Here is a 24,940-nt window from a genome sequence, read left to right as displayed (position 1 = left end):
AGGGAAACAAGGAGACGCGCAATTAGAATGAAAAGCACCTGTAGTAGTATAGTTGCTTGTCGTGGCCACTTGAACCAAGCCATAACAATCCAATACAGGCTAAATAATTTGTGGTGTAGCACACCACCAGCTGACAATGTATAGTGTAAATGTGCAGTCTGGAGTGATGAATCAGGCTTTTGATAAAGGCAGATGCCAGGAGCACGCTGCCTGTCTGAATCTGTAGCCAACTGATGATGGTCTAGAAATGATGGTCTCAGTAATGGTTTCATAAGGACCATTCATATATGGATTTAATGTTTTTGTGTCCACTGTGTTTTGGCTAAGGACTATAAATTATTTACCCACCACAACAGTCATATTTTGAAATGAGCTGCTTTTCATAATTGAAATTGATGTGAGATTTTTCACAGACCCTAATTCTTATTTTCTGTCATATTATTATAATGTCAGCTGTTCATGCTAAACATGACCAAAGCTTCAACTAATGAGGTAAACATGTTTATGGGTAACCAGAACCCCCATCTGCTGCCTTAATGAGACAGGCACTGCAACAGAGTGTCTCAGACAGAGGGTGAATACAGGTGCAGCAGCCATGAACAGTATGAGAAAATGTTTTAACATTAAAGCATGTAAACATTAGTACAATTTATAAACACAAAATACATGTGTGAACCTGAAAAAAGGGTACAACAGGAACCCTTCGATACTTAAATAGATATTTAGAGAGACTTACCTAAGTGCTTTCTTGCGTTCTTTCTCCTCTGCTTTTTCTTTCTGTGCCAAAGTCAGAGACTCAGCCTCTGCCAAATTATCAACAGCAATGGCCAGAAAGACATTTAGAAGGATGACTGAAGGACTGGGGAGTCAAAGATTATGACAGGGATTTGAAATTAACTCCAGGTTTTTTTTTTTTTTTGGTTGTCATAGTTGAAGTTCAACATTGGTTAAAGAGACTCTCTCACTCATTCTCTCTCTCTCTCTCTCTCTCTCTCTCTCTCTCTCTCTCTCTCTCTCTCTCTCTCTCTCTCTCTCTCTCTCTCTCTCTTTCTCAAATACGTACACATTTAATTAATTACAAAACTAGGAATATAAACTAAACAGCACAACACTGATGCATTTTTCTGCCATCATTTCACAATCATGTTTTTCTCCCAGTAAATATAGGAATCTTTGTGTGTGTGCTGTATGTTTAAATTCAGAGTGTATGTGTGTAACTGGGTGGAAGTATTCCTCTCTTACAGCCTGATGTGACAAAGTGGTGCTCTGTCTCTACCTTTTGGGTGTCTCAGTGGGAGCAGTCTGTCCTCCTGGGGGAGCCAGCTCTTTTTGTAGCGACTTGATTCTATAGCCAGACTATGTTCGCTGAGTCTGTACACTGTCACACTTTTAAGAGTGCTCAGGTCATCTGACAGTTTCTATTCTCTATTTAGGGCAAAATAATTTTCTAATTTTCCGTTGTTTTCCTTTTTGTTAGTTTTGTTAGCTGTCCGGGCCTGGTCATGTGATGTGGGTGGAGCCTTTGGCCAGCTGGCTGAGGGGACTTTTCTCTGGCTTCAGTTTTTGGCAGCACAGGGCGGTGTGATGGTAGGACGGGGGGTCACTAGTTTTTGGGTGTTGATCAAATTCGAGTGCTCTTTTTTGAATTTTGAATATGAGGGGATAGCGGCCATGTTCTGCTCAAGCCCTTACCGCAGCGACTTCCTGGTTGATCCAATATAATACAATTGCTGTTCTCTGAATCTTCACTAGGGGGAGGCTGCATAATAGAGCAATTTTCCTTATTGATCCCCATGTTAAACAGGCCATTTTCACAGCAGAAATAAACCTATTTTTTTGTACCAGGCTAGGTTTTATTTTATTGGAGGTTAAAGTTTATGAATAATTAAGGGTGTGGCCACTCGAGTGACAGCTAGCCACTGGCCCTCACTTCTCCTCGGAGGTAAATTGTCAGGATTAGTGTGCTAACCCCGTCATCTCGACCTTGACTGCGGACATTCGTGTGGTGGTGTTACCATAAGTGACAAGATGGATTGCTCTTCGATCAATCTGTACCAACAGATAGTTTAGGAACACAACATGTTAGCCTTGGTATGTTAATTAAATAGCCGCACCTGCACCATGACTTGCAATACAGCCTACTATCGTTGGCACATACACTAGATGCTAATCTGGAGCAGCGGGAGGATTCAGGCCGTCAGGGTTGTGTTTTACAGTCTATGAGCATGGTTCTGTGTTGAATATCAGTTTAAATCATATACCATAAATACTGGCTGCCAGTACTTGACTCTCGAAGCTGCTGTGTTTTTCACTAGAGACTGACACGGGAGTGCCTGCACTTGACTCTGCTGGAGACTGACCTCCTGTGTCAGTCTCTACCCTCTAAAAAATCCTGTTCCTGTTACAAAATAACAACAAAAAAAAACCTAAAATAATAATAATATAGTAATCCTGGGCGTTGGTGCTAATTTGGCTAATCCAGTAAATGTCAGCCAAATAGACATATCTCCCTCCCCACAACGTCACATCAATGCCCTTTTTTGGTAAGAGGAAATGAGGCGGAGTCAAAGGCTGACAAGGTGGTGACTCCCATAGGCGAGTAAGATTGGATCAAGTTGAGAGAATGGGACTCAACAGAGAGGATACTTCCATTATTATACAGTCAACTATTCTACTCTACATGCATTTTTCTGGTTCTTTCTTTGTATGTGTAAGAGATTCTTACAGAACTTAGTGTGAAACAATTCAAATTACTGTTGTCTCCATTTTTTCAAAGTCCTGATTCAATTTTTGACCACAGATTTCACTGACATAGAGATAAATTTTTCACAAAATGGAAAGTTTTGAGCTATATGGTAATTGGTCAGAATTTCAGATTTTATATTTGGTTTAATTGCATAGAAAGCCCTTATTTCTGGAGCTGATGTTCAGGCTGAAGTATGTGTAGTTTTGTGTGTGTTGTTATTTAAAGGTGTCCAAATAAAACAAATGCATGTTTTCCTTGCTTCTGGATGGCTTCTAAAAAATCATAACTTTGGTCTTTTCTAGGGGAAGCCCAGGTGTGACTGAACTGATGGGGGAGAGTCAGGTGCTGCTGTAGACCTTCTTCAGTCAACAGTACCAGGATAGAGGAGACCTTTGATTTTTCTTTTATTCAGGGAGAGGCCAGGTGATGCAGTGTGATCCAATTGGTTCGCATTCATATATAAATTAAAAAGGATTGGACTAATGTTATATCCATTTCTTACTCTCTCTGAGAAAAAATGCTGTGTTTGTGCCCGATTTTAACAGCAAATTTAATATTAGTATAAATGGATTAAATAATATTGTATGCTTTTCCTCGAATGCGTATGTGATTCTAGAGAAAAGGCTCTCATGCTAACGGAATAATGTCCGTTTTAAAGTCAATGAAGCATGAGTGTTGAGGGTGAATATGTGATCACTTGTACAAGAAGTTGGTAACAATCAAAATTTGACATGTATTTAAAACATGATCTGTGATAAAACTGAGAATTCAGGCTATCAGAGGAGGCTGTTCCCAGATTACTATTAGCACAGATCCTTTAATAATTTAGGGTATTTAATTATTCTCTCTCTCTCTCTCTCTCTCTCTCTCTCTCTCTCTCTCTCTCTCTCTCTCTCTATATATATATATATATATATAGGATACAGTTCCCACAAACAAAGAGGATGATGAAGTAGATGCTCACTAGGATACCAGGCATGCTGGGTCCTTCATGAGCCATGATGCCATCATACATGACAGTATTCCAGTCCTCACCTGTCAGTATCTGAAACACATTCAATTTAATCACACTATGTTATGTTACTGCAATCAATTGACATATTTCAAAATGTATTTCTGTTCTCTGTTTTTTAGAAAAAACATTTTTGAATGAATTTAGGATTTGTGGATTAGATTGTACCTGGAATACAGTGATGAGGGCCTGAGGAAAGCTGTCAAAGGTGCTGCGGGGTTTGGGTTGGTTGGGAAAGTTGAACTTCCCACCAAACACCTGCATACCCAGCAATGAGAAGATGACAATGAAAAGGAAGAGAAGCAGCAGCAAGCAGGCAATGGAACGGACCGAGTTCAAGAGGGAAGCCACCAGATTACTGAGAGATGTCCAGTACCTAGGGCACACAAAATCAGTTGAAGTCATCAGTTATTCTGCCAGTAGTATTAAATTATAAAATTGGGCTAGAAGATTTTAATTTATTTTGGTTTTAAAATTACATTTCAGCTGAATAATTGCCTGTACAACTGTACAATGTTACACAACATATCATGGTCACAATTTTTAATAATGCAAAGTTAAGAGATCCTTGTGTATTCATGTTAAAGACAATTCTAGGAATATCAGCTTTGTAATTAAATTAGCATGGTTAATTATTCATAATAATTGCTATCAGCTGCTATTATTAGATATTTTTGATTCACAAGTTTTGGTCAGGCTACACTTACAATTACTTCAAAATGCAACATTGTTAGAATAATTGTACATAAAGTAATCTCATATTTACCCCAATTGCCTTTACATATAAACTAACCTTACTTAGTGTATGTGTACAGCTAATTTGTGCAGAGTTGTTTTGCAGGTAGAAGAAATCAGATAAGCGTGACTGCTGATGAGTCACCAAAGAGGTATCTGTGCAGAAACAGAAACTGCTATTCCGTTTAAAGACAGAACATGCTGTTTCAAGGACGAGCAACATGTGCCCCCTCTCCCTCAGAGCTGTAACTCATGAAGATAATGAATTGTGTAAATGTGAGAAGTTGCAGCTGTGTGCCCCCTCACCCTTAGAACTATAACTCATATTGTAACTAGGGACCACCTTAAGGAAATAAAAAGAAAGGGCTCGGCAGAGTGTGTTTCAGAGAGGTAGGAGATTGTAACTGAACACATCTCTGTCCGTTCTCCTTGTAAGTAATATAACTTGTCTTTCTCTCTTTTGTTATGTTTTGGATGTTCTAGGTTGTTTGAACTTGACAAACATGTTTAAATAAACAAATAAAAAATAAAAAAAGATTATGAGAGTAATTTTGTTTCCAAAACAGGAATAAAGTCCACCTTATCTTACAATTAAGACAATGTACTGACTGAAGCCCACATTTTTACATCTTTTTCCTCATTTTAATTTTTATCTAAAGTTTCCTTCCAAATATACACGTCTCTACCAAACTGATGTTTAAACCCGTATTGGATGCCAGCAGTAAGAATGTACTATTCCAACCAAGTTCCATGGACTAAGAAGCCCATCATACAGATAGAAAAAAGAGGAATGCGTTTCTTGCTAGCATATTTAAGATGTTCAGCAGTTAGTTTATCAGCACCACACACTTTATTCTCATCTAAACCCAATATTGCAGTTTCAACCTCTTCAGAATTTTTGCTGTTATTAGTATCAACATTTTTCACCCAAAAACTATTCCTCCCAATACAATAAAACAACTCATTGTAATGTTGCTGCCATCCCACTCTGTTCCCTCTTCTTATTTATTTCTCTCTTTCTCTGTCTTTAATTTCATCCAAAACTGCCATTTCGACCTACTGATAGTTCACAACTGACTGGACCAGCGGACCTTACTACGGGTTAATTGGCTGTTTAAACAAACAATGTGCCTTACGTACCAAAACCTGGTTTAAGTCAAGATGAGATGGGCCAGTTCACACCTTTGCCTGCAACGTTCTAATAAGGTTTCGTCTTGTTGCATATCTTGGTCTGAACCGGACATAAGGTGATCTGGTGGGGGCTTGCTATATGTACCAAAAATGACTTTATGACAAGTATGGTGAAGCATCTTTCTGATGTAAGCAATTAGATAAGCATCTGCTGTTGTTCTATTGCTTTTAATTATTTTTCACTTTTTGACACCATTGTTGTAATTTTATATTTATTTTTATTATTTTCCTATCCTATTTTATCTTCTTGGGAATGTATTATTGCATTGTTTTACACTTTTTTATTTTGTGTATTGATTCATTCAAATATCTTTTTTTTAATTGAGTCAACAGTACAGAGAATAAACACAGTATAAACGTTAAGGCTTTGTTAAAGGTTTTATATAAGTCACAGGCACAATATGTGCTCTTTAATTAAAGAAAATGGGAGGATCAACAATCATTACTACCATTCAAGGGGGAAACACTCAACTATCATAGGAATAATGATAGACTAACTGGATTGGTAAACAATTACCATGAGATATTCTTGATGAAGACTTTATACACAACTGCATACACATTTAACATACGTAGTAGCTATGCTTAATAAATGCCAAATTACCTGGAGACTTTAAGCAGGCGGAGCAGACGTATGCAGCGCAGCACAGAGATGCCCATGACTGACATGACGCCCATGTGGACAAGGAGGAGCTCCAAAATACCAGTGGACACCACGAAGCAGTCAAAGCGATTGAAGAGAGACATGATATATGAGGTCAAGCCTAGCGCATACATCTTCATGAACATCTCAAGGGCAAACATAGACAGCAGTAGCTTATTTGCATTGTCTGTTGATGGTTGGGGCCAACAGTACAAAGAGGGAGGCAAGACACAAAATAGAAAGAGACAGAGTTATTAAAGTTAATCAAGTTCAGCTTTCAACATTTGCAACATACTACGTTATAAATACCAAAAGTGGGTTGACAATTAATTAATGTTCACAACCTGGAAATGAGATTATTAGCAGAAAATATCCCTGCTAATATTATACTTGCACACCCTGCACAAAACTGCCCAACTTATTTAAAAAAAACTAAACTTTATTTATCAGTTGTCGCATACAATTGTTAGAACTATACAGAGAAAATTCACTTCTGCTTAAGCCTATCCTAAGGAGCAGTGGGCATAGGAAAAGCACCCAGGGAGCAATTAGGTGTTCAGTGTCTTGCTCAAGGACACTTCAACATGTGGACAGGAGGAGCTGAGGACCGAACATCCAACCTTGTGGTCTAAACCACAAGCGCTCTACCTGCTCCGCCACAGCTGTCCCTGTCATTTATCTGTTAAATTGTACATATTTTGGGTAAATATTTTAACTCAAGTAACAGATTTGCTTGGAAAAAAGACAGAAAAATATTGTGTTTTTTTTCAAGGAACTACATTGCTTCAGTCTCACTACAGACACTGCGCATGGGGTCTATAGCTGCTCCTCAGCTCTACTATCGTAGATATGAGATAAATATATTAGCAAGGTATACACCCCTAGTACTAGAAAAATCACGATAGCAGTGCAGGGGTGGTAGTGAAATCACTGTTTTCAGCCCATGGAGCTACTAACCCCCTAAGATAAATTGCATTTTTGAAATCCGGTGTATATCTGGTTTAGGCTCATGGTAGGGATATTGTCAAAATTATATTATATGGTGCGTTGGAAAGGGGGACCATTTAGGCTTTCATTTAAGCCCAGTACTGAATCTGTCTGACAAACAAAGAACTTACATGACTTCTTTAAACCAGAAATAACACACATTTTCTCACAGTTTTCACCTAAACTGTATACTTTATTTTATCCCTGGAGCTTGAAGGGACACCAGGGACACAAAACTCAACAACTTCAATACTCAAGGCACTCTAATTATTCAAAAAATGTATAATTTACGCATACTATGGATTTTTGAGAGGGGATTGTGTAAGCTTTAAATTAGACTTGGGCAGCCAGCACAAATCCTCAAAATAGAACAGAGCAAATAGAATGGACAAATAGGATAGAGCCCTATTAGTTATAAATGTCAATAAAGAAACAGGTTTTAAAGTGAATATATCAATCAAAGACTGGTTTGTATGTACTTCACTTGGGGTAATGACTCATTCCCTCATCCCTTTGTATGTTTCATGACCGAAAGAACAAGGTTGCGGGTACAAGCGGCCGAAATTGGTTATCTCAGGAGGGTGGCTGGAGTCTCCCTTAGAGATAGGGTGAGAAGTTCAGCCATCTGTGAGGAGTAGAGCTGCTGCTCCTTTGCGTTGAAAAGAGCAAGTTGAGGTGGTTCGGGCATCTAGTAAGGATGTGCCCTGGGGGCCTTCCTAGGGAGGTGTTCCAGACACGTCCAGCTAGGAGGAGGCCTCAGGGAAGACCCGGGACTAGGTGGAGAGATTATATCTCCACACTGGCCTGGGAATGCCTCGGGATCCCCCAGTTAATGTGGCCCGGGAAAGGAAAGTTTGGGGTCCCGTGCTAGAGCTGCTGCCCCCGCGAACCCGACCCCGGACAAGCGGTTGAAGATGAGATGAGATGAGATGAAAACTGTAGATTGGGCTACTAAACACAGGATAAAATGCATGTAGGCATGTAACAGGAATTGCTCTGACCTTGCCAGTTTGTGAGTCTCTGAGACTGTTTGTGGTGTTCCGTTGCAATTGCCAGCGTATTCAGGAAGACAAGCATGATCACCCACCAGTAGAACAGTTTGGACTTCACATAATCTCTGCATTTACGCCGTAACCAACGATTCCATTTACGAGCCAGTTTACTGTACAAAAGAGAAAGAGAGAGAGACAGGTTTCATTTGGGGAGAAATTGTGAGTCCTCTTAGTGACCAAAGTGAAATATAATGACGTATTAATTACTTTGATGACCTCATTTTTTTCTGACATATTTTATGACATTTTTACAACAAGCTTTTAGTGTTTAACAGAAGCTCCAAAGTACAAAATCTGCGATATCCCTATCACTTCTTAAGATAACTTTAGAGTATTAGTTGTCCTGTGTAGAATACATCTCTTAAAGTGGTATTGGTAAATCCTGTCACATGAGGAGAGGAGGACAGGAGTGGACAGGAAAATCATAGGAAGAACAAGGGTGCAGGGTTTATGATGCAAACTTACATTTACAAGGTCACTTTAACACAGTCAGTCATGTCACATACTGTATCTTTAGCATTGGTGAGTGTCTATATAAGTATATCAGTCAGGAAGTTTATCCCAGTTTTAATCATATTCAGGATATGATGTTTACACGGGTAAAGAAATAAAAAATAAAAACAGACTGGCAATTTGAGATGAAAACAACAGAAAATAATCAATTACATTTTATTTATAGTGCCAAATCATAACAAAAGTTTTAACAAAAGTATTTCAAGAAACTTTACATATAGAGTAGGCATAGACCACACTCAATGACTTACTGATGATTTACAGAGACCCAACAATTCCTCCATGAGCAAATAGGAACAGTAACAGTGGCAACAAAAACCTTCCTTTAACAGGCGGAAATATTAAACAGTCTATTGTTTACTGTTTTTTTTATGAATGTATATATAGTTTCTGTATTTATTTAGTTAAGAGTTTTATTGGCTATCCTATATTCTAATTTTGTATACCTTTCTTTTTGTAAGCTGCTGGGAATTCAATTTCCTTGTGGGAGTCATACCAAAGGGATCAATACAGAGAAGTCTAAGTCTAAGTCTATCAGAAGGAAATCTACCTTGACCAAATAGGGGGAGAGAAAGAGAGAGACAGCAATAAGACACAGAGAGACACAACAGACACAGAGACAGGCAGACACATAAATACAAGTTCCACAGGAGAGGAGCTTGGTAGCGGAAGGCTCTGCCTCCCATTCTACTTTTGAAAACTCTAGGAACAATAAGTAACCCTGCATTCTCAGAGTGCAGCGATCTAGTCAGGTAATACGGAACTATGAGCTTTGTAGGTAAGAAGAAGGATTTAAAATGACATTCTGTATTTTACAAGGAGCCAGTGCAGTGAAAATGTTGTTAACCATTTCAAGTTTCAGCTTCCTGACTGTGGTGAGTGTCAAAGTGTCTGAACTCCTTACTCACATGTGTAGGGGCCTCTGCCATTAATACATTAATGTGTGTATGTGGGAAAGTCTGCATGCGTTGTAAAATGCTTTGAGTGGTCGATAGACTAGAGTGTGCTTTGTAAAATAATGTAATTTTACCATTTGGTACCAATTGACTTCAATGGTAATTTATTTTTGCTCTGATCTCTAACAGCTGTCTTCTCTACACTTCACTATTCTTATAACACTGTTCTACCTTTCAGCCTGTCACTGTCACCATGTAGGGAGCAGTGGCTGAATATGCCCAGTTGTTACTGGTGGGAATGGGTCATCATTAAGGAATTCAGTTTTTCGATTTGATATAAAAAACATACCAGAAGGCACAGCACTGTGTCTTAATTGCAGTATTCAGATACTTGGATAAGATTTATGCATGCAACATTGTCCTAGTTTCTCTCAGAATAGTCCAGTCTATGTCCAGTGCAGTGCCTTTTGAAAGTTATGATACCTTTTGAAGTCCTTTTGTCACTTTTTTTCTAAATGATAATACATACATTTTTTTTTTTTCCTAGCGTGATTTACACATTTTGAGTCCCCAGATTTAACACTTTGTGGAGGCACATTTGCTTTACTTACAGCCATCAGTCTTTTTGGATTGGTCTCTACCAGCTTTGTGCACCTAGATTGAAAAATATATCCCCATTCTTCCTTGCAGAACTGTTCGATTTCAGTCAAATTCTGTGGTGAGCAGCGATGGACTGCACTCTTCAAGTCCATCCACAGATGTTCTATAGGATTGAGGTCAGGGCTTTGAATAGGTCACTCTAGGACATACACCTTCCTGTCCTTTAGTAACTGTGTTGTTTTTATGGCGGTGTGTTTCGGGTCGTCATCATGTTGGAAGGTGAACCACCCATTCCCATTTTCAAGTGTATAACAGAGGGCTGCAGATTTTCCTCAATAACTTGGGTGTACTTGGAAGCATCCATTTTCCCTTTAATCCTGACCAATTGCTCAGTCCACAGATCGACCAACCTCTGCCATTTAGAATTGTAACTCCTTCAAGGCCCCTGGCCCGGGAAAGGGAAGTTTGGGGTCCCCTGCTAAAGCTGCTGCCCCCGCGACCCGACCCCGGATAAGCGGATGAAGATGAGATGAGATGAGACTCCTTCAAGGTCACCGTGGGCCTCTTGGTAGCTTCCCTGATCCACCTTTTCCTGACTCGGTAATTCTGAACAATACTCTGAACGGTACTCAGAGGGATAGTTAAAGTCTTTTAAATTTGATTTCTTTTCATATCCTTCTCCTAACTTGTGCCTATTCAGGACATTATCCCGGAGTTCTTTTGAAAGCACCTTTCCAACCATGGTAAATTTTTTTTGTTACCATGCACTACTAGGAGTGGAATCCTCAAGGAACAGCTTATTTTATTCTGAAGTAATCAAAGCCACCACAATTGATGTCAGGTGGAGGCCAATCCACTTGGTGTGTGATCTGGAAGGTGATTGGTTATACCTGAGAATGTTTATAATCAATATTCTAAAGGGACTGATCCTCTCCGGGAACCACCACCTTATCGTGGTGGAGAGGTTTGTGTGAACCTGAGGACTGTTTTGTCTGGAGCCTGGTGCTCCTGGTAGGGTCTCCCATGGCAGAGTGAATGGGAAGAATGATGAAGAATGGTTCAGAAAGACTCCATGGACAAACAAAAAAGAGGAAGCCTGGGTTCCCCATCTGGAGCCAGGCCCAGACGGAGCGCCTGGTGGCAGGGTTTGATACGGAGCCCGACCGGGCACAGCCCAAAAAAGTGACTTGGCACCACACACAGAGGCTGGCTCTGGGGACGTGACTTGGAATGTCACATCTCTGGGGGAAGGAGCCGGAGCTTGTGTGCGAAGTGGAGCGCTACTGGTTAGATCTGGTGGGTCTTACCTCCACGCAGTCTCGGTTCAGGAACCGTACTCCTGGATAGGGGCTGGACCCTATTCTTCTCTTGAGTTGCCCAGGGTGTGAGGTGCCGGGCAGGTGTGGGGATACTTACAAACCCCCCGGCTGAGCGCTGCGGTGTTGGAGTTTACCTTTGTGAGCGAGAGGGTCGCCTCCTTACGCCTGCGGGTGGTTGGGGGGAAAATTCTGACTGCTGTTTGTGCTTTTGCACCGACCAGCAGTTCAGCGTATTCAGCCTTCTTGGAGACCCTGAATGGAGTCCTGCATGGGGCTCCAGTAGGGTACTCCATAGTTCTGCAACGATAGAGACACCTGGAGAGGCATGATTGGGAGGAACAGCCTTCCTGATCTAAATCTAAATATGAGCGGTCATCTGTTATTAGATTTCTGCGCTAGTCATTGATTGTTTATAACAAACACCATGTTCAAACATAAGGATGCTCATAAGATCGATTTTGTGATCATATCATCTGTCCTGAGTCCGTTTTGGACACTCGTGTGAAGAGAAGGGCAGAGTGTGGAAGAAAACATGATTGAGGAAGTGAATAACAGGACAAGGTCACATTGTACCTGGGACATGGCTTGATAAGCACACATTCTGTTTAGAAAATAATATAACTATATATGGGCATGATGACGTCTGGTCACAAAGTAGACCCTACTGATGGTAAATGTGTGTATTGGAAAGACCTGATGGGGGGTGTAAACGTTGTCAGCACACAAACCTCAGTCTCTCACCTCTGCCTGACAGAGAACTCTGGTCTCTCTACTGTTTTGTTGTATATATTATTATTGTTATAGTATATTTTGCATATTTTTTGTATATATTATTATTGTTTATTGTTTATAGCACACTGTGCACTGTATATATACACTATGTATAAATTGGATTCTATGTATGTTATGTACAGTGTGTTTTATTTGCTGACCCACTACTGCTGTTACAAAATAATGTCCCAGTCTGGGATCATTAAAGTAATTCTATTCTATTCTAAAAGAGGGGATGTTCTTTTTTTCAGAGTCACTTGGAATTTTGAATTTAGAACTTGGAACTCTGTGATGAGAGTTTGTTAACCTTGATTCAATAAATTCCTATTGATGGCTATGAGGCTTCTCTGCTGACTCCTTCTTGTAGAACTTTCTATTTTATAATACATTGTTCTACTATAAGAGCTGTCCACTGATCACCATCTGGTAATGAGTTGGGTCAGAGGATGGGGGAAGAATCTGGACAGACCAGGTAAGCCCAAATGGGTAGTGTGGGTGCACTGGGAACATCTAGAGGAGGCCCCTGTCCGAGAGATCTTCAATTCACACCTCCGGCGGAGCTTTTCTGGCATCCCTGTGGAGGTTAGGGGCATTGAATCAGAGTGGGCAATGTTCAAAGCTTCAATTGGTAAAGCTGCGGCAGTGAGCTGTTGCCTCAAAGTCTTAGGTGCCTCAAGGGGTGGTAACCCTTGAACACCGTGGTGGACACCGTTGGTCAGGGAAGACTCTGGAGGTGGTTGCAAGGTACCAACAGGCCAGAAAGGCTTCAGCCTCTGCCATGTCAGAGGCAAAGCAGCGGGTGTGGGAGAAGTTCGGAGAAGTCATGGAGAAGGACTTTCAGGCGGCACCAAGGTGCTTATGGAAAACAATTTGGCACCTCAGGAGGGGGAAACGGGGAACCGTCCAAGCTGTCTACAGTAAGGACGGGATGAGGTAATCGGGCAGTGCAAGGAGCACTTTGAGGAACTCCTTAATCCGACTAACACGCCCGCGTCTGCAGAGACAGAGCTGGAGGCTGATGGGGAATCATCGTAAATATGTCTGGCGGAAGTCAGTGAAGTAGTCAAACAACTCCACAGTGGCAAAGCCTCAGGGATTGATGAGATTCGTCCAGAAATGCTGAATGCTTTGGGTTGGGAGGGGCTGTCTTGGTTGACACATCCCAAAATTGCAGGGAAGTCTAGGACAGTGCCAAGGGAGTGGCAGACCGGAGTGGTGGTTCCCCTGTTCTCTGGCGGACCAGAGAGTGTGTGCCATTTACAGGGGTATCACACTACTCAGCCTCTGGAGAAGGCATATGACAGGGTCCCCAGAGAGAGACTGTGGGAGATGCTGTGGGAGTATGGGGTGAGGGGGTCACTTCTGAGGGCCATCCAATCTCTATACATTCAAAGCGAGAGCTGTGTCCGGATCCTCGGCAGTCAATCGGATTCGTTCCCGGTAGGGGTTGGCCTCCGCAAAGGGGGGCGCTTTGTCACCAATCTATTTTGTGTTTTTCATGTACAGGATATCGAGGCGTAGTTGTGGTGGGGAGGGATTGCAGTTCGGTGGGCTGAGGATCTTGTCTCTGCTTTTTGCAGATGACGTGGTCCTGATGGCATTGTCGGTCAGTGACCTTCAGCGCTCACTGGATCGGTTCGCAGCCGAGTGTGAAACGGCTTGGATAAGGTACCGACAGGCCAGAAGGGCTTCCGCCTCTGCCATGTCAGAGTCCCTCTAAATCTGAGGCCATGGCTCTCAGCAGGAAACCGGTGGATTGCTTCCTCCGCGTAGGGAATTCAATTTCAATTTCAATTCAATTCAATTTTGTTTATAGAGTCAAATCATAACAAAAGTTATCTCAGGACACTTTACAGAGTAGATAAGGACCACACACTATGACTTATTTATGATTTACATAGACCCAACAATTCCTCCGTCGAGTACGGTGGAGGACGAACATCTGTCTTGACTGGTTGGGGAGGAAGAAAAGAAGAGAGAAAGATAGAAAAGATGCACAAATGAACAGAGAGAGACAGACAGACAGACACACTTCGAGAGATGCAAGCAACCAAAGCGTAACAGTAACTACAATAATATCTATAGTAATGTGAATATGACTTATATGTCATGGCAGTTTATACAGCAGAAAAGTGGAAACAAGCACAGCTAAGGTGATAGATTATAAAAATGATAGTATTATGGTGGCAAACATGATCAATGATGAGTGGTGGCAATAGCAGCTACGATACAGCGAGACATATCACTGATGGTGTTTTTATAGCTACAAATGTTATAATTCATGAACTAATGTTAGTTTATATGAGTAATAGTGTTAATAGCAGCAGGAAGCGTCATGCAGGACCACGGCAGCAGGCACCACCACGATCAGCAGAGACATGATACAGACAGAGAGGAGAGAAGCTCAGAGTATCAGGAAAAGTATTGTCCCCCGGCAGACTAGGCCTATAGCAGCATCAATAAGCAGAACAAAATCATTTAAAGAATAACAACATTGTTAAGGGATTGTAAGCCCTAGCTGTAAGCTTTATCAAAAAGGAAAGTTTTAGGTTTACTCTTAAATATGGGGACAGTGTCTGCCTCTCGAATAAAACTTGGGAGTTTGTTCCACAGGAGAGGAGCTTGGTAGTTGAAGGCTCTGCCTCCCATTCTACTTTTGGAGACTCTAGGAATGACAAGTAGCCCTGCATTCTCAGAGCGCAGTGATCTAGTCGGGTAATACGGTACTATGAGCTCTTTAAGATAAGACGGAGCCTGACCAATAAGAGCTTTGTACGTAAGGAGAAGGATTTTGAATTCTATTCTAGATTTTACAGGTAGCCAGTGCAAAGAAGCTAAAACAGGAGAAATATGTTCTCTTCGATTTGTTTTAGTTAGTACTCGAGCTGCAGCATTTTGGACCAACTGGAGACTCTTAACAGACTTATTGGAGCAGCCCGATAATAAGGAGTTGCAGTAGTCCAGCCTAGAAGTAACAAATGCATGGACTAGTTTTTCTGCAACTTTCTGAGACACAATGTTCCTAATTGTCGCAATGTTACGTAGATGAAAATATGCAGTCCTTGTCGTTAGTTTTATGTGAGAATCGAAGGACATATCCTGACCATGATTCACTCTAAATCCTGACTGTAAGTCCTCAAATATCTCATTATTATGTAAAAAGTCACATAGCTGATTGACGACTAATTTCTCGAGGATAAAAAGGAAGGTTAGATATAGGTCTATACTTGGCTAGTACCTCAGGCTCAAGACTGGGTTTTTGAAGAAGGGGTTTAATTAAAGATACTTTAAAAGACTGTGGTACATAACCTGCTGATAAAGACATATTAATCATATTTAATACAGGAGTGCTAACTAAAGGTAACACTTCTTTAAGTAACCTAGTTGGAATAGAGTCTAGGAGACAAGTAGAAGGCTTTGATGCTGAAATAGTAGAGGTTAATTTGTTAAGGTCGACTGTAGAAAAACAGTCCAAGAATATATCAGGTCATACAGTTGTTTCTAAGGTTCCTGGGTTTGAAGAAAAATTGGTGCCAAGCGAGTTGATTTTGTCTCTAATAGTTATAATTTTGTCATTAAAGAAGGTCATGAAGTCATTACTACTGAGGGTTATAGGAATAGATGGCTCAATAGAGCTGTGGCTCTCTGTCAGCCTGGCTACAGTGCTGAAAAGAAATCTAGGATTGTTCTTATTCTCCTCTATTAATGATGAGTAATAGGCTGCTCTGGCATTACGGAGGGCCTATATGTTTTTAGACTTTAGACTTAGAAGTGGGATTCCTCCATTTTAGTAGAGCGCCATTTACTTTCCAATTTTCGCGATAATTGTTTTAATTCACGGGTTTGTGAGTTATACCACAGAGCTAACTTCCTGTTTCATTATCTTCTTTTTCAAAGGAGCAACATAGTTGAGTGTTGTTCACTTTCAACAAGTTGATAAATTTCACAGAAATAAACGTTAGTGCAGGAATCTTGAATATTAGGTTAAGGCATTCAATTAAATACTGATGGAATCACTTCCTTAAATTTAGTTACAGCACTATCAGATAAACATCTAGTGTAGAAACGTTTGCCCAGAGGTGAGTAGTCCTGTAATATGAATTCAAAAGTTATTAAATAATGGTCTGATAGAATAGGATTCAATGGAAAGACTATAAAGGCTTTGCAAAAGTTTATACACTAGATGTTTATCTGATAGTGCTGTAATTGAATTTAAGGAAGTGATTCCATCTGCATTTAATTGAATGCCTTAACCTAATAGTCAAGATTCCTGTACTAACGTTAGTTTTTCTGAAATTGATCGCCTTGTTGACAGTGGTGCAGGCTCACTATTGGCAAGGTTCTCTGTTACAAATAGTAAAAAAAGTAACAGAAGAACGCGGAGAACAGTAACAAAACTTAGGCCAGGCATTGTCTCAACGTTTATGTACAGAATGTGATTAATTCGACAAAACAAATGAAAAGACTGAACCAACAATAACAACGTTAAAATAACCCGACAAAAGCAGCTGTTGCTGAAGAAGTTGAATTAGTAACATGCATTAATGAGACATGGATGATACAGGTAGAGAGGATAGAAGCTCAGAGTATCAGAAACAGGATTATCCCACGGCAGACTAGGCCTATAGCAGCATCATATAGCATAACAAAATCAGCTTAAGCCCTGAACATGCAGGCTCTAAGAAAATGAAATGCCAATAACAACATAGCTAAGGCTCGTAAGCCCTAACTATAAGCTTAATCAAAGAGGAAAGTTTTAAATTTACTCTTAAATATGGGGATGGGGTCTGCCTCCCGACATCATCCCCATATTTATTTCCTGTTCCACAGGAGAGGAGCTTGGTAGCTGAAGGCTTTGCCTCCCATTCTACTTTTAGAGACTCTAGGAACGACAAGTAGCCCTACATTCTCAGAGCAGCCTATTATTCATCTTTAATAGAGGAGAATAATAACAATCCTAGATTTCTTTTCAGCACTGTAGCCAGGCTGATAGAGCCACAGCTCTATTGAGCCATGTATTCCTCTGATTCAACATGTTCGGTATTGCACCACCTTTCACTCACGTAAGGTGCAAGCCCTTATTCTTCCGACTTTTAAAACAATCTCTGTCTCCATGTACCAAACAGTAACCGGGAAGCTCGGCGCTACAGTCCGGGATGTGCGAGTTCAGCCAAGTTTCACTGACGCAAAATAGGCTACACTCAGGGCATTCCCTTTGGGTCTCACCAGCCCTGAAAGTTTGTCCATCTTATTCCCCAAAGACCTCACGTTTCCCATTAGAATCACTGGGACTGCTGGCTTATGTCTTCTTCTTTTCTCCCTCCGTTTGTTTCCAGCCCTGAAGCCCCAGCGTCTCCTCCTTAACTCCTGCAGGATCAAAGGTCTGTCTCTGGGGAGCAGCACAGGCTTACGCAGCACAATCAGCTATTTACGCGTGTAAACAATGCCCCCCCCCCCCCCCCCACTACCGGCAAGGTTCTCTGTTACAAAAAGTAACTGAAGAACGCAGAGAACGGTAACAAAACTTAGGCAAGGCATTGTCTCAACGTTTATGTATAGAATGTGATTAATTCGAAAAAAAAGTGAAAAGACTGAACCAACAAAAACAATGTAAAAATAGCACGACGGCAGAAGCTGTTACAAGCTGCCGCCCGATGCTGCGCCAGAGAAGTAATTATGGTAGTTAATACGATCAATGATGAGTAGTGGAAATAACAGCTGTGGCTGTGACCATGGCAGCAGGCACCACCACGATCAGCAGAGACCTGCGAGACGACAAAGCACAAACAACTCCGGGGAAGAAGTTGAATTAGTAACATGCATTAATGAGACATGGATGATACAGGTAGAGAGGATAGAAGCTCAGAGTATCAGGAACAGGATTATCCCACAGCAGACTAGGCCTATAGCAGCATCATTAAGCATAACAAAATCAGCTTAAGCTCCGTACATGCACGCTCTAAGAAAAATTAAATGCCAATAACAACATAGCTAAAGGCTCGTAAGCTCTAACTATAAGCTTAATCAAAGAGGAAAGTTTTAAATTTACACTTAAATATGGGGATGGGGTCTGCCTCCCAACATCATCCCCATATTTATTTCCTGTTCCACAGGAGAGGAGCTTGGTAGCTGAAGGCTCTGCCTCCCATACTACTTTTAGAGACTCTAGGAATGACAAGTATTCTTGCATTCTCAGTGCGAAGCGATCTAGTCTGGTAATACGGTACAATCAGCTCTTTAAGATATGACGGACCCTGACCAATAAGAGCTTTGTAGGTAAGGAAAATGATTTTAAATTGTATTCTAGATTTTACAGGTAGCCAGTGCAAAGAAGCTAGTACAGGAGAAATATGTTCTCTTCGATTTGTTTTAGTCAGTACACATGCTGCAGCATTTTGGACCAATTGGAGACTCTTTACAGACTTATTGGATCAGCCTGATAATAAGGAGTTGCACTAGTCCAGCCTAGAAATAACAAATGCATAGACTAGTTTTTCTGCATCTTTCTGAGACACAATGTTCCTAATTTTCGCAATATTACGCAGGTGAAAATATGCATTTCTTGTTGTTAGTTTTATATGAGAATCGAAAGACATATCCTGATCAAAACCAATACCCAGATTCCTTACTGTGGTGCTGGAGGACAGTGCGACATCATCCAGAGTAACAATATCTTTAGATGTTGAGTTTCAGAGGGCCAAGTACAGTAACTTCAGTTTTATCTGAGTTTAACATAAGAAAATTGCAGGTCATCTGCAGCTTTTTATTTCCTTAATGCACATTTGAAGTTTATCTAACTGATCACTTTATTCTGGTTTTATCAATAAATATAATTGGGTATCATCAGTATGAAAATTAAAATTTATGGAGTGCTTATTTCCTAAGGGAAGCATATATAAGGTGAATAGAATCGTTCCAAGGACAGAACCCTGTGGAACTTACTTTAGTGTGCACAGAGGATTTGTCATGAACATGTACAAACTGAGATCTATCTGATACATACAACTTTAACTTAATGCGCAGCTTAATGCGGCCTTCTGATTTTGATAATTTTAGGTCAATCCTGGGGGAGTTGCTGTAATTTAATGTTTGCCAAAAGGGGGCGCTATCACTGTGAGACAATATTGAAATGTACGTGTATCCAAGTTGGGGCTCTGGTCATGTATGACAAATTTGGTGAAAATTGGACAATGTTTGGTCAGGATAAAACAACTTTTTCTTTTTTGGAGATAGGGCTAAATTTGGCGCCACACCACGCCCATACACTGCGCTTAAAACGCAAATGCCCAGTATCGTTTGGTCACACGTCTCAAGATGGTACTGACTGATTTTGAAGTCGATTGTGTTAAATCTCTAGGAGGAGTTTGTTAAAGTGTAAAGACATGTAAAAATATGTGACTTCCTGTCACCAGCTGGGGTCTATGACTGTGAGTCAACATTAAGATGGCTTTGTGTTCAGGGCAGGACTCTTATGAATCATCAATCAAAGTATGAAGGACATTGGAAAATGTATGGTGAAGTTACAACAACCTCCTTTTTTAATGGAAAGAGCGTAATCTGGCACCCCTGAATTAATTGTGAAGTTTGGTGAGTTTTTGAATATGATAAAGCCGCTAAAAAGGTGATTCATTTGGAACAAGAGCCGCAAGCGACGATGAAGGGGCCCTCGCACCCGTCGCATGTCAGGGGAGCCTGCCAGACCCTGGCGGGGGCGATCGTGGCTTTATGCAGCCGCGGAATGCTGTGCGGAGGGTGGGGGGCCGCAGGATATCTATCACCATTCTTGCAGCGCTTCCTACATCCCCCCTAGGACGCTAGAGAGCGTGTACCAAACACGCTTTGTGTTCTCTTCATTAAGTGTAGAACACACATTGGAATTTTAATGTGAATCGGATACATTTTGTCCTATCAGTCTGACTTCCTGTTTCCAGTAGGTGGCGCTGTGGCTGTTGGTAAATATTGGCATGTGTTTGTCTTCAGGCCTAGTAAGTTATAGCGACTTCCTGTTTTATGGCGAAAAGCCCAAAATAGCCACCATGCCATTACCCAACATGCACAAAACATGCCTTATGTTTCCATACGTGGAGTGCAGAATCCACAATGGAAATTTCATGTAAATGACATGGCGCAAAAAATAGAAAAAAATTGCTGAGTATTGTTTGATCAGACATGTCTTTAGATGATACTGGCTGATTTTGAAGTCAACCAAGTTAAATTCCTAGGAGGAGTTTGTTAGGGTATGACACGTTCAAATGTGCAAAAAATGCCATAGAATTCAAAATAGCCAACTTCTTGTTGACTTTAGCAAAACACTCCAAGGGGCTTTTTTGTAAGTCTGATGAGTTATATATGTCTACCGGTTTTCATAATTTTATGTCAATCCTGGGGGAGGGGCTGTAATTTAGTGTTTTCCAATAGGGGCGCTATCATTGTGAGTCAATATTGAGATGTAGGTGTATTCAGGCCTGAATTCAGTTTGGTGCAAATTGGACAATGTATGGTTAGGTTTCAACAACTTCCTCTTGTATGGCGGTAGGGCTGAATTGGGGGCCACGCCATATCCACACAGTGAAGTTAAAACGTAAACACTGAGTATGGTTTGATCAGACATGCTACTGACTGATTTTGAAGTTGATCATGTAAAATCTGTAGGAGTTCTCGAACGTATAAAGACATGTAAAAACATGTGACTTCCTGTTGCCAGCAGGGGATGGATGACTGTGAGTCAATATTAAGTTTGGTTTGTGTTCAGGGCGTGACTCTGAGGAATCATGAGAAATTTGAGGGAGATTGGACAATGTAAAAACCAGAAACTTAAAAAAAAGATACTAACCACAATACTCACATCTATATAAACAGACTCAGTTTAGTTTTCTAACCTGAAATGCTGATGTTCATGAAAATATTAGATGTTAATAAAAAAAACTACAACTTTTTTCATGAGGTCAAATAAGATATCTTCCAAAGCAAAGCTATAATTTAATGGTGATGCAAACTACTGACTAGTAATAGATGACCAGCTGCATTGTGTCCATTTTGCTGACACTTCCAGTCTCTGATCCTCCATTTTCCAAGGTGAGCAGGCCTGAGGAGAAAACACACACACACAGATGTGCACGCACACACACACACACACACACACACAGAGAGAGATTCTAAGGGTCTAACCAGAAGTGCAAAGAGTTACATATACATACATGATATACAGTGAAAAATTCATATAATACTGTACAGTAGTTTAAGTGTGTAGGTGCAACCGGCCACCCAAAGATGATTGTTCATTCCTGGATTAACGTGAACTTTCAGTTTAATTATGAGAAGGCCTCAGTCTAATCAAACAAAGGGAAAGACTAGGCCCAAAAGCCTGGCAGCCTTTGTCCTTGAGGGCATGGTCAAAGACAAAGGCCTGCCATGCAACTCTCCCCCAATAGGGTCACACCCATGTGTGAACTCTCCAAGGGGCCCCCAAACTGTTAGTCCATTGGCTGACCTGACCTCTGGTGATGACATCATCATCAGTGTATATAAAACTGTAGGACACTTCCTGCTCACTCTCTTCCTTGGACACTTTCTTCAAATCTCCACACTCAACTCAACACTCTCATGCTGGATCCAGGGAACAGCTGCCCGCTGTCCCTAGGCCCTGAACATTGCCTGTATGGAGTAGGATCATCATCCAGGTTAACCAACCGGTTACAACGCAACTGAGCAGAACAAAGAGCGACCTGATTCCCCTTTATCTACAACCAAGACATCTCCCATCTCATGGACTGGTAACTAACTTTGGTATAACCTGAATAAGAACTCCTATCTCAGGAGCCTGCTGGCTTTTGGGTGACTTTAATGTTCACACTCTTTCTTGGGGCGGCAGTAGCTCAGTCCATAGGTGACTCGGCTGGTACGAGTCCCTGTGTGGAGGTGCTGTTGAGCCAGATGGTGATCAGTTGACAGCTCTGCCCCTCTCTTCAATCGAGTTTCCAGATGATACGATCACAAAATCGATCATCGACCTTTGGTCTAGGGTGCTCTGGTACCACGTACACTAATGAGCATCCTTATGTTCAAACATGGTGTTAGTTATAGACAATCCGTGACTAGCACAGAAGTCTAATAACAAATGGCCGCTCGGATTTAGATCAGGGAGCCCGTTCTTCCCAATCACGCCTCTCCAGGTGTCTCTATCATTGGCCACGTGGGCGTTGAAGTCTCCCAGCAGAACTATGGAGACCCCTCCTGGAGCCCCATGCAGGACACCATTCAGGGTCTCCAAGAAGGCTGAATACTCTGAATTGCTGGTCGGTGCATATGCACAAACAACAGTCAGAGTTTTACCCCCTACTACCCACAGGCGTAAGGAGGCGACCTTCTCGTCCATTGGGATGAACTCCAACACCGCAGCGCTCAGCCAGGGGTTTTTGAGTTACCCACACCTGCCCGGCGCCTCACACCCTGGGCAACTCCAGAGAAGAATAGGGTCCAACCCCTATCCAGGAGTACGGTTCCAGAATTGAGACTGTGTGTGGTTGAGAATCGAGACCCCAGCGGTTCCTCCTGCGAGTGGTGGGCCCACAGGATGGAGAGGAGGGAGGTGCCACGTCAGCCCGGCAGGGCTCTGTGGCAAACCCGGCCACCAGGCGCTCGCCAGCGAGCCCCGGGTTTCCTCCGGGCAGGGTCTCTCTTCCTCTTCCTCGTTTGTCCATAGAGTCTTTTTTGAACCATTCTTAGTCCGGCCCCTCGCCTGAGACCACTCTGCCATAGGAGACCCTACAAGGAGCACTAGGCACTAGGTTCAATGTTTGGTCCTAAACTGACAAAAACAGTTGGGAGTGCATTGAAACCTGTTTGCATGTTTATTTCCACAATGTCAGCTGTCTGTATTGTGTGACAATGTAGAGCTCTTGCATGCTATTTTAGAATAGCTTCTTGCTTTGCAGTTTAATTTGTGTATCACTAGGTGTTTTTACAATGGACAGTGATTAATTTGGCTGCCTTTTTTGCAGCCTGGTCCCTGAATTTGGACAGAGGTATTGCCAGTTTAATTTATTACCTAACGGCTTAGGGTTGAACAATTTATTGTTTTCTCACCGAAACAGTGATTTCAGTCAACGTGATCATGTGATCGCCATAGCTGCAGTTTTTGCAGCGCTCCTGACCGACCCAGGATCTGTTGTGTCAACTATTTTACACATAAATCCGTCTCCCTACCAACCTGCCAAGAAGTGGCATGCTACTAGTGGACAGGTCACGCTAACCAATCAGTATTTACCTTGTAATTAGTCAGAAATGGCTTCAACTGAATCAGAAGTGGAGTTAAGGGATTTAATCACTAAGAAAAACAGCATGTCCATCATTTGGGAGTTATTTGGGTTTGAGGCTGCAGATGTGCACCACTTGAAAAATCACCACAGACATTTGTATGAGGAGTGCATGACGAAAAAGTCCGGTACAAAGTCCGGTGACAATGATAATCAGGCCCACTGTTGCAAAAAGACCAAAATTACAGCATCTTTTGCCAGTGTAATTCCGTACGATAAGAGCAGCCGAGGACACCGGGCGATAACCAGAGCCATAACACATTACATTGCTAAGGAGATGGTTTCTGTTAACAAGGTCACCAAAGACGGATTTAAAAACCTCCTCTGCACGCTGGACAGAAGATGTATCATTCCCTCCTGCATCTACTTCAACCAGGTTGTAATCCCAAAGCTTTACGTGGAGTGTACAGCTAAACAACAGTTTGGAGGTGAGCCATTAAATGGGGAAAGGTCACACGCACAGGACAAGGAGTGAAAAGTAACATCACAAGGTCCAAACACTGTTCACACTGTGAAAAAAAGGACAGAGGGACTCGAGTTGTTTGACACACTTGTAAATGCCACTAAAGGAGTCAATGCATCTATCACGATCAGGGTGCAGAACCCTACAGACCACAATATAGTACTAGCAGGTAGATCTGTTGTTTGATCAGACATGTCTTCAGAGGGTAGTGACCGATTTTGAAGGCGATCAGGTTTAATCTGTAGGAGGAGTTTGTTAAAGTATGACACGTGCCAATGTGGATAAATGGCTCTAGAAAAAAAATGGCCAACTTCCTGTTGCGTTTACTTTATAGCTCAAACAGGCTTTTTTGTACGTTTGGAGGTGTTATATATGCCTACTGGTTTTCAGAAATTTAGGTCAACTTGGAGTACATATTAATTTAACAGTATAACTGTTGTTAACTGTTGTGTGATGAAAGGGCTGACTTTGGTGCCATGCCCACACAGTGCGACAAAAAGTTAAAGTTTTCAGTATGGTATGATCACACATCTATAGATGGTACTGATATATTTGGAAGTTAATTGGGTTAAATCTGTAGGAGGAGTTTGTTAAAGTATAGAAACGTGTGACTTCCTATTGCCAGCAGAGGCACTATGACTATGAGTCATAATAAGATGAGGTGGTCACACTGCAGTTCCAAGTAACCTGAATCAGA

The 24,940-nt window shown here is 41.5% G+C and overlaps 1 protein-coding gene across 1 annotated transcript in view; it reads right to left on the bottom strand.

Moving 5' to 3' along the window:
* Positions 1-24,940, bottom strand: part of LOC310965473 (dihydropyridine-sensitive L-type skeletal muscle calcium channel subunit alpha-1-like) — a 293,992-nt gene that overhangs the window by 222,392 nt on the left and 46,660 nt on the right. Inside the window, exons 9-14 of the mRNA XM_083939088.1 lie at positions 21,469-21,550; positions 8,316-8,476; positions 6,289-6,514; positions 3,927-4,134; positions 3,671-3,791; positions 737-851 (exon numbers count right to left, since the gene is read on the bottom strand). Coding sequence (XP_083795214.1) covers positions 737-851; positions 3,671-3,791; positions 3,927-4,134; positions 6,289-6,514; positions 8,316-8,476; positions 21,469-21,550 — 913 coding nt within the window. The remainder of the gene's footprint in view (positions 1-736; positions 852-3,670; positions 3,792-3,926; positions 4,135-6,288; positions 6,515-8,315; positions 8,477-21,468; positions 21,551-24,940) is intronic.

This window comes from Echiichthys vipera, assembly GCF_963691815.1.
Source record: "Echiichthys vipera genome assembly, chromosome: X".
Taxonomy (NCBI): domain Eukaryota; kingdom Metazoa; phylum Chordata; class Actinopteri; order Perciformes; family Trachinidae; genus Echiichthys; species Echiichthys vipera.
The sequence above is the reverse complement of the archived record's forward strand: the minus strand, read 5'-3'. Positions and strand labels throughout refer to the sequence as shown.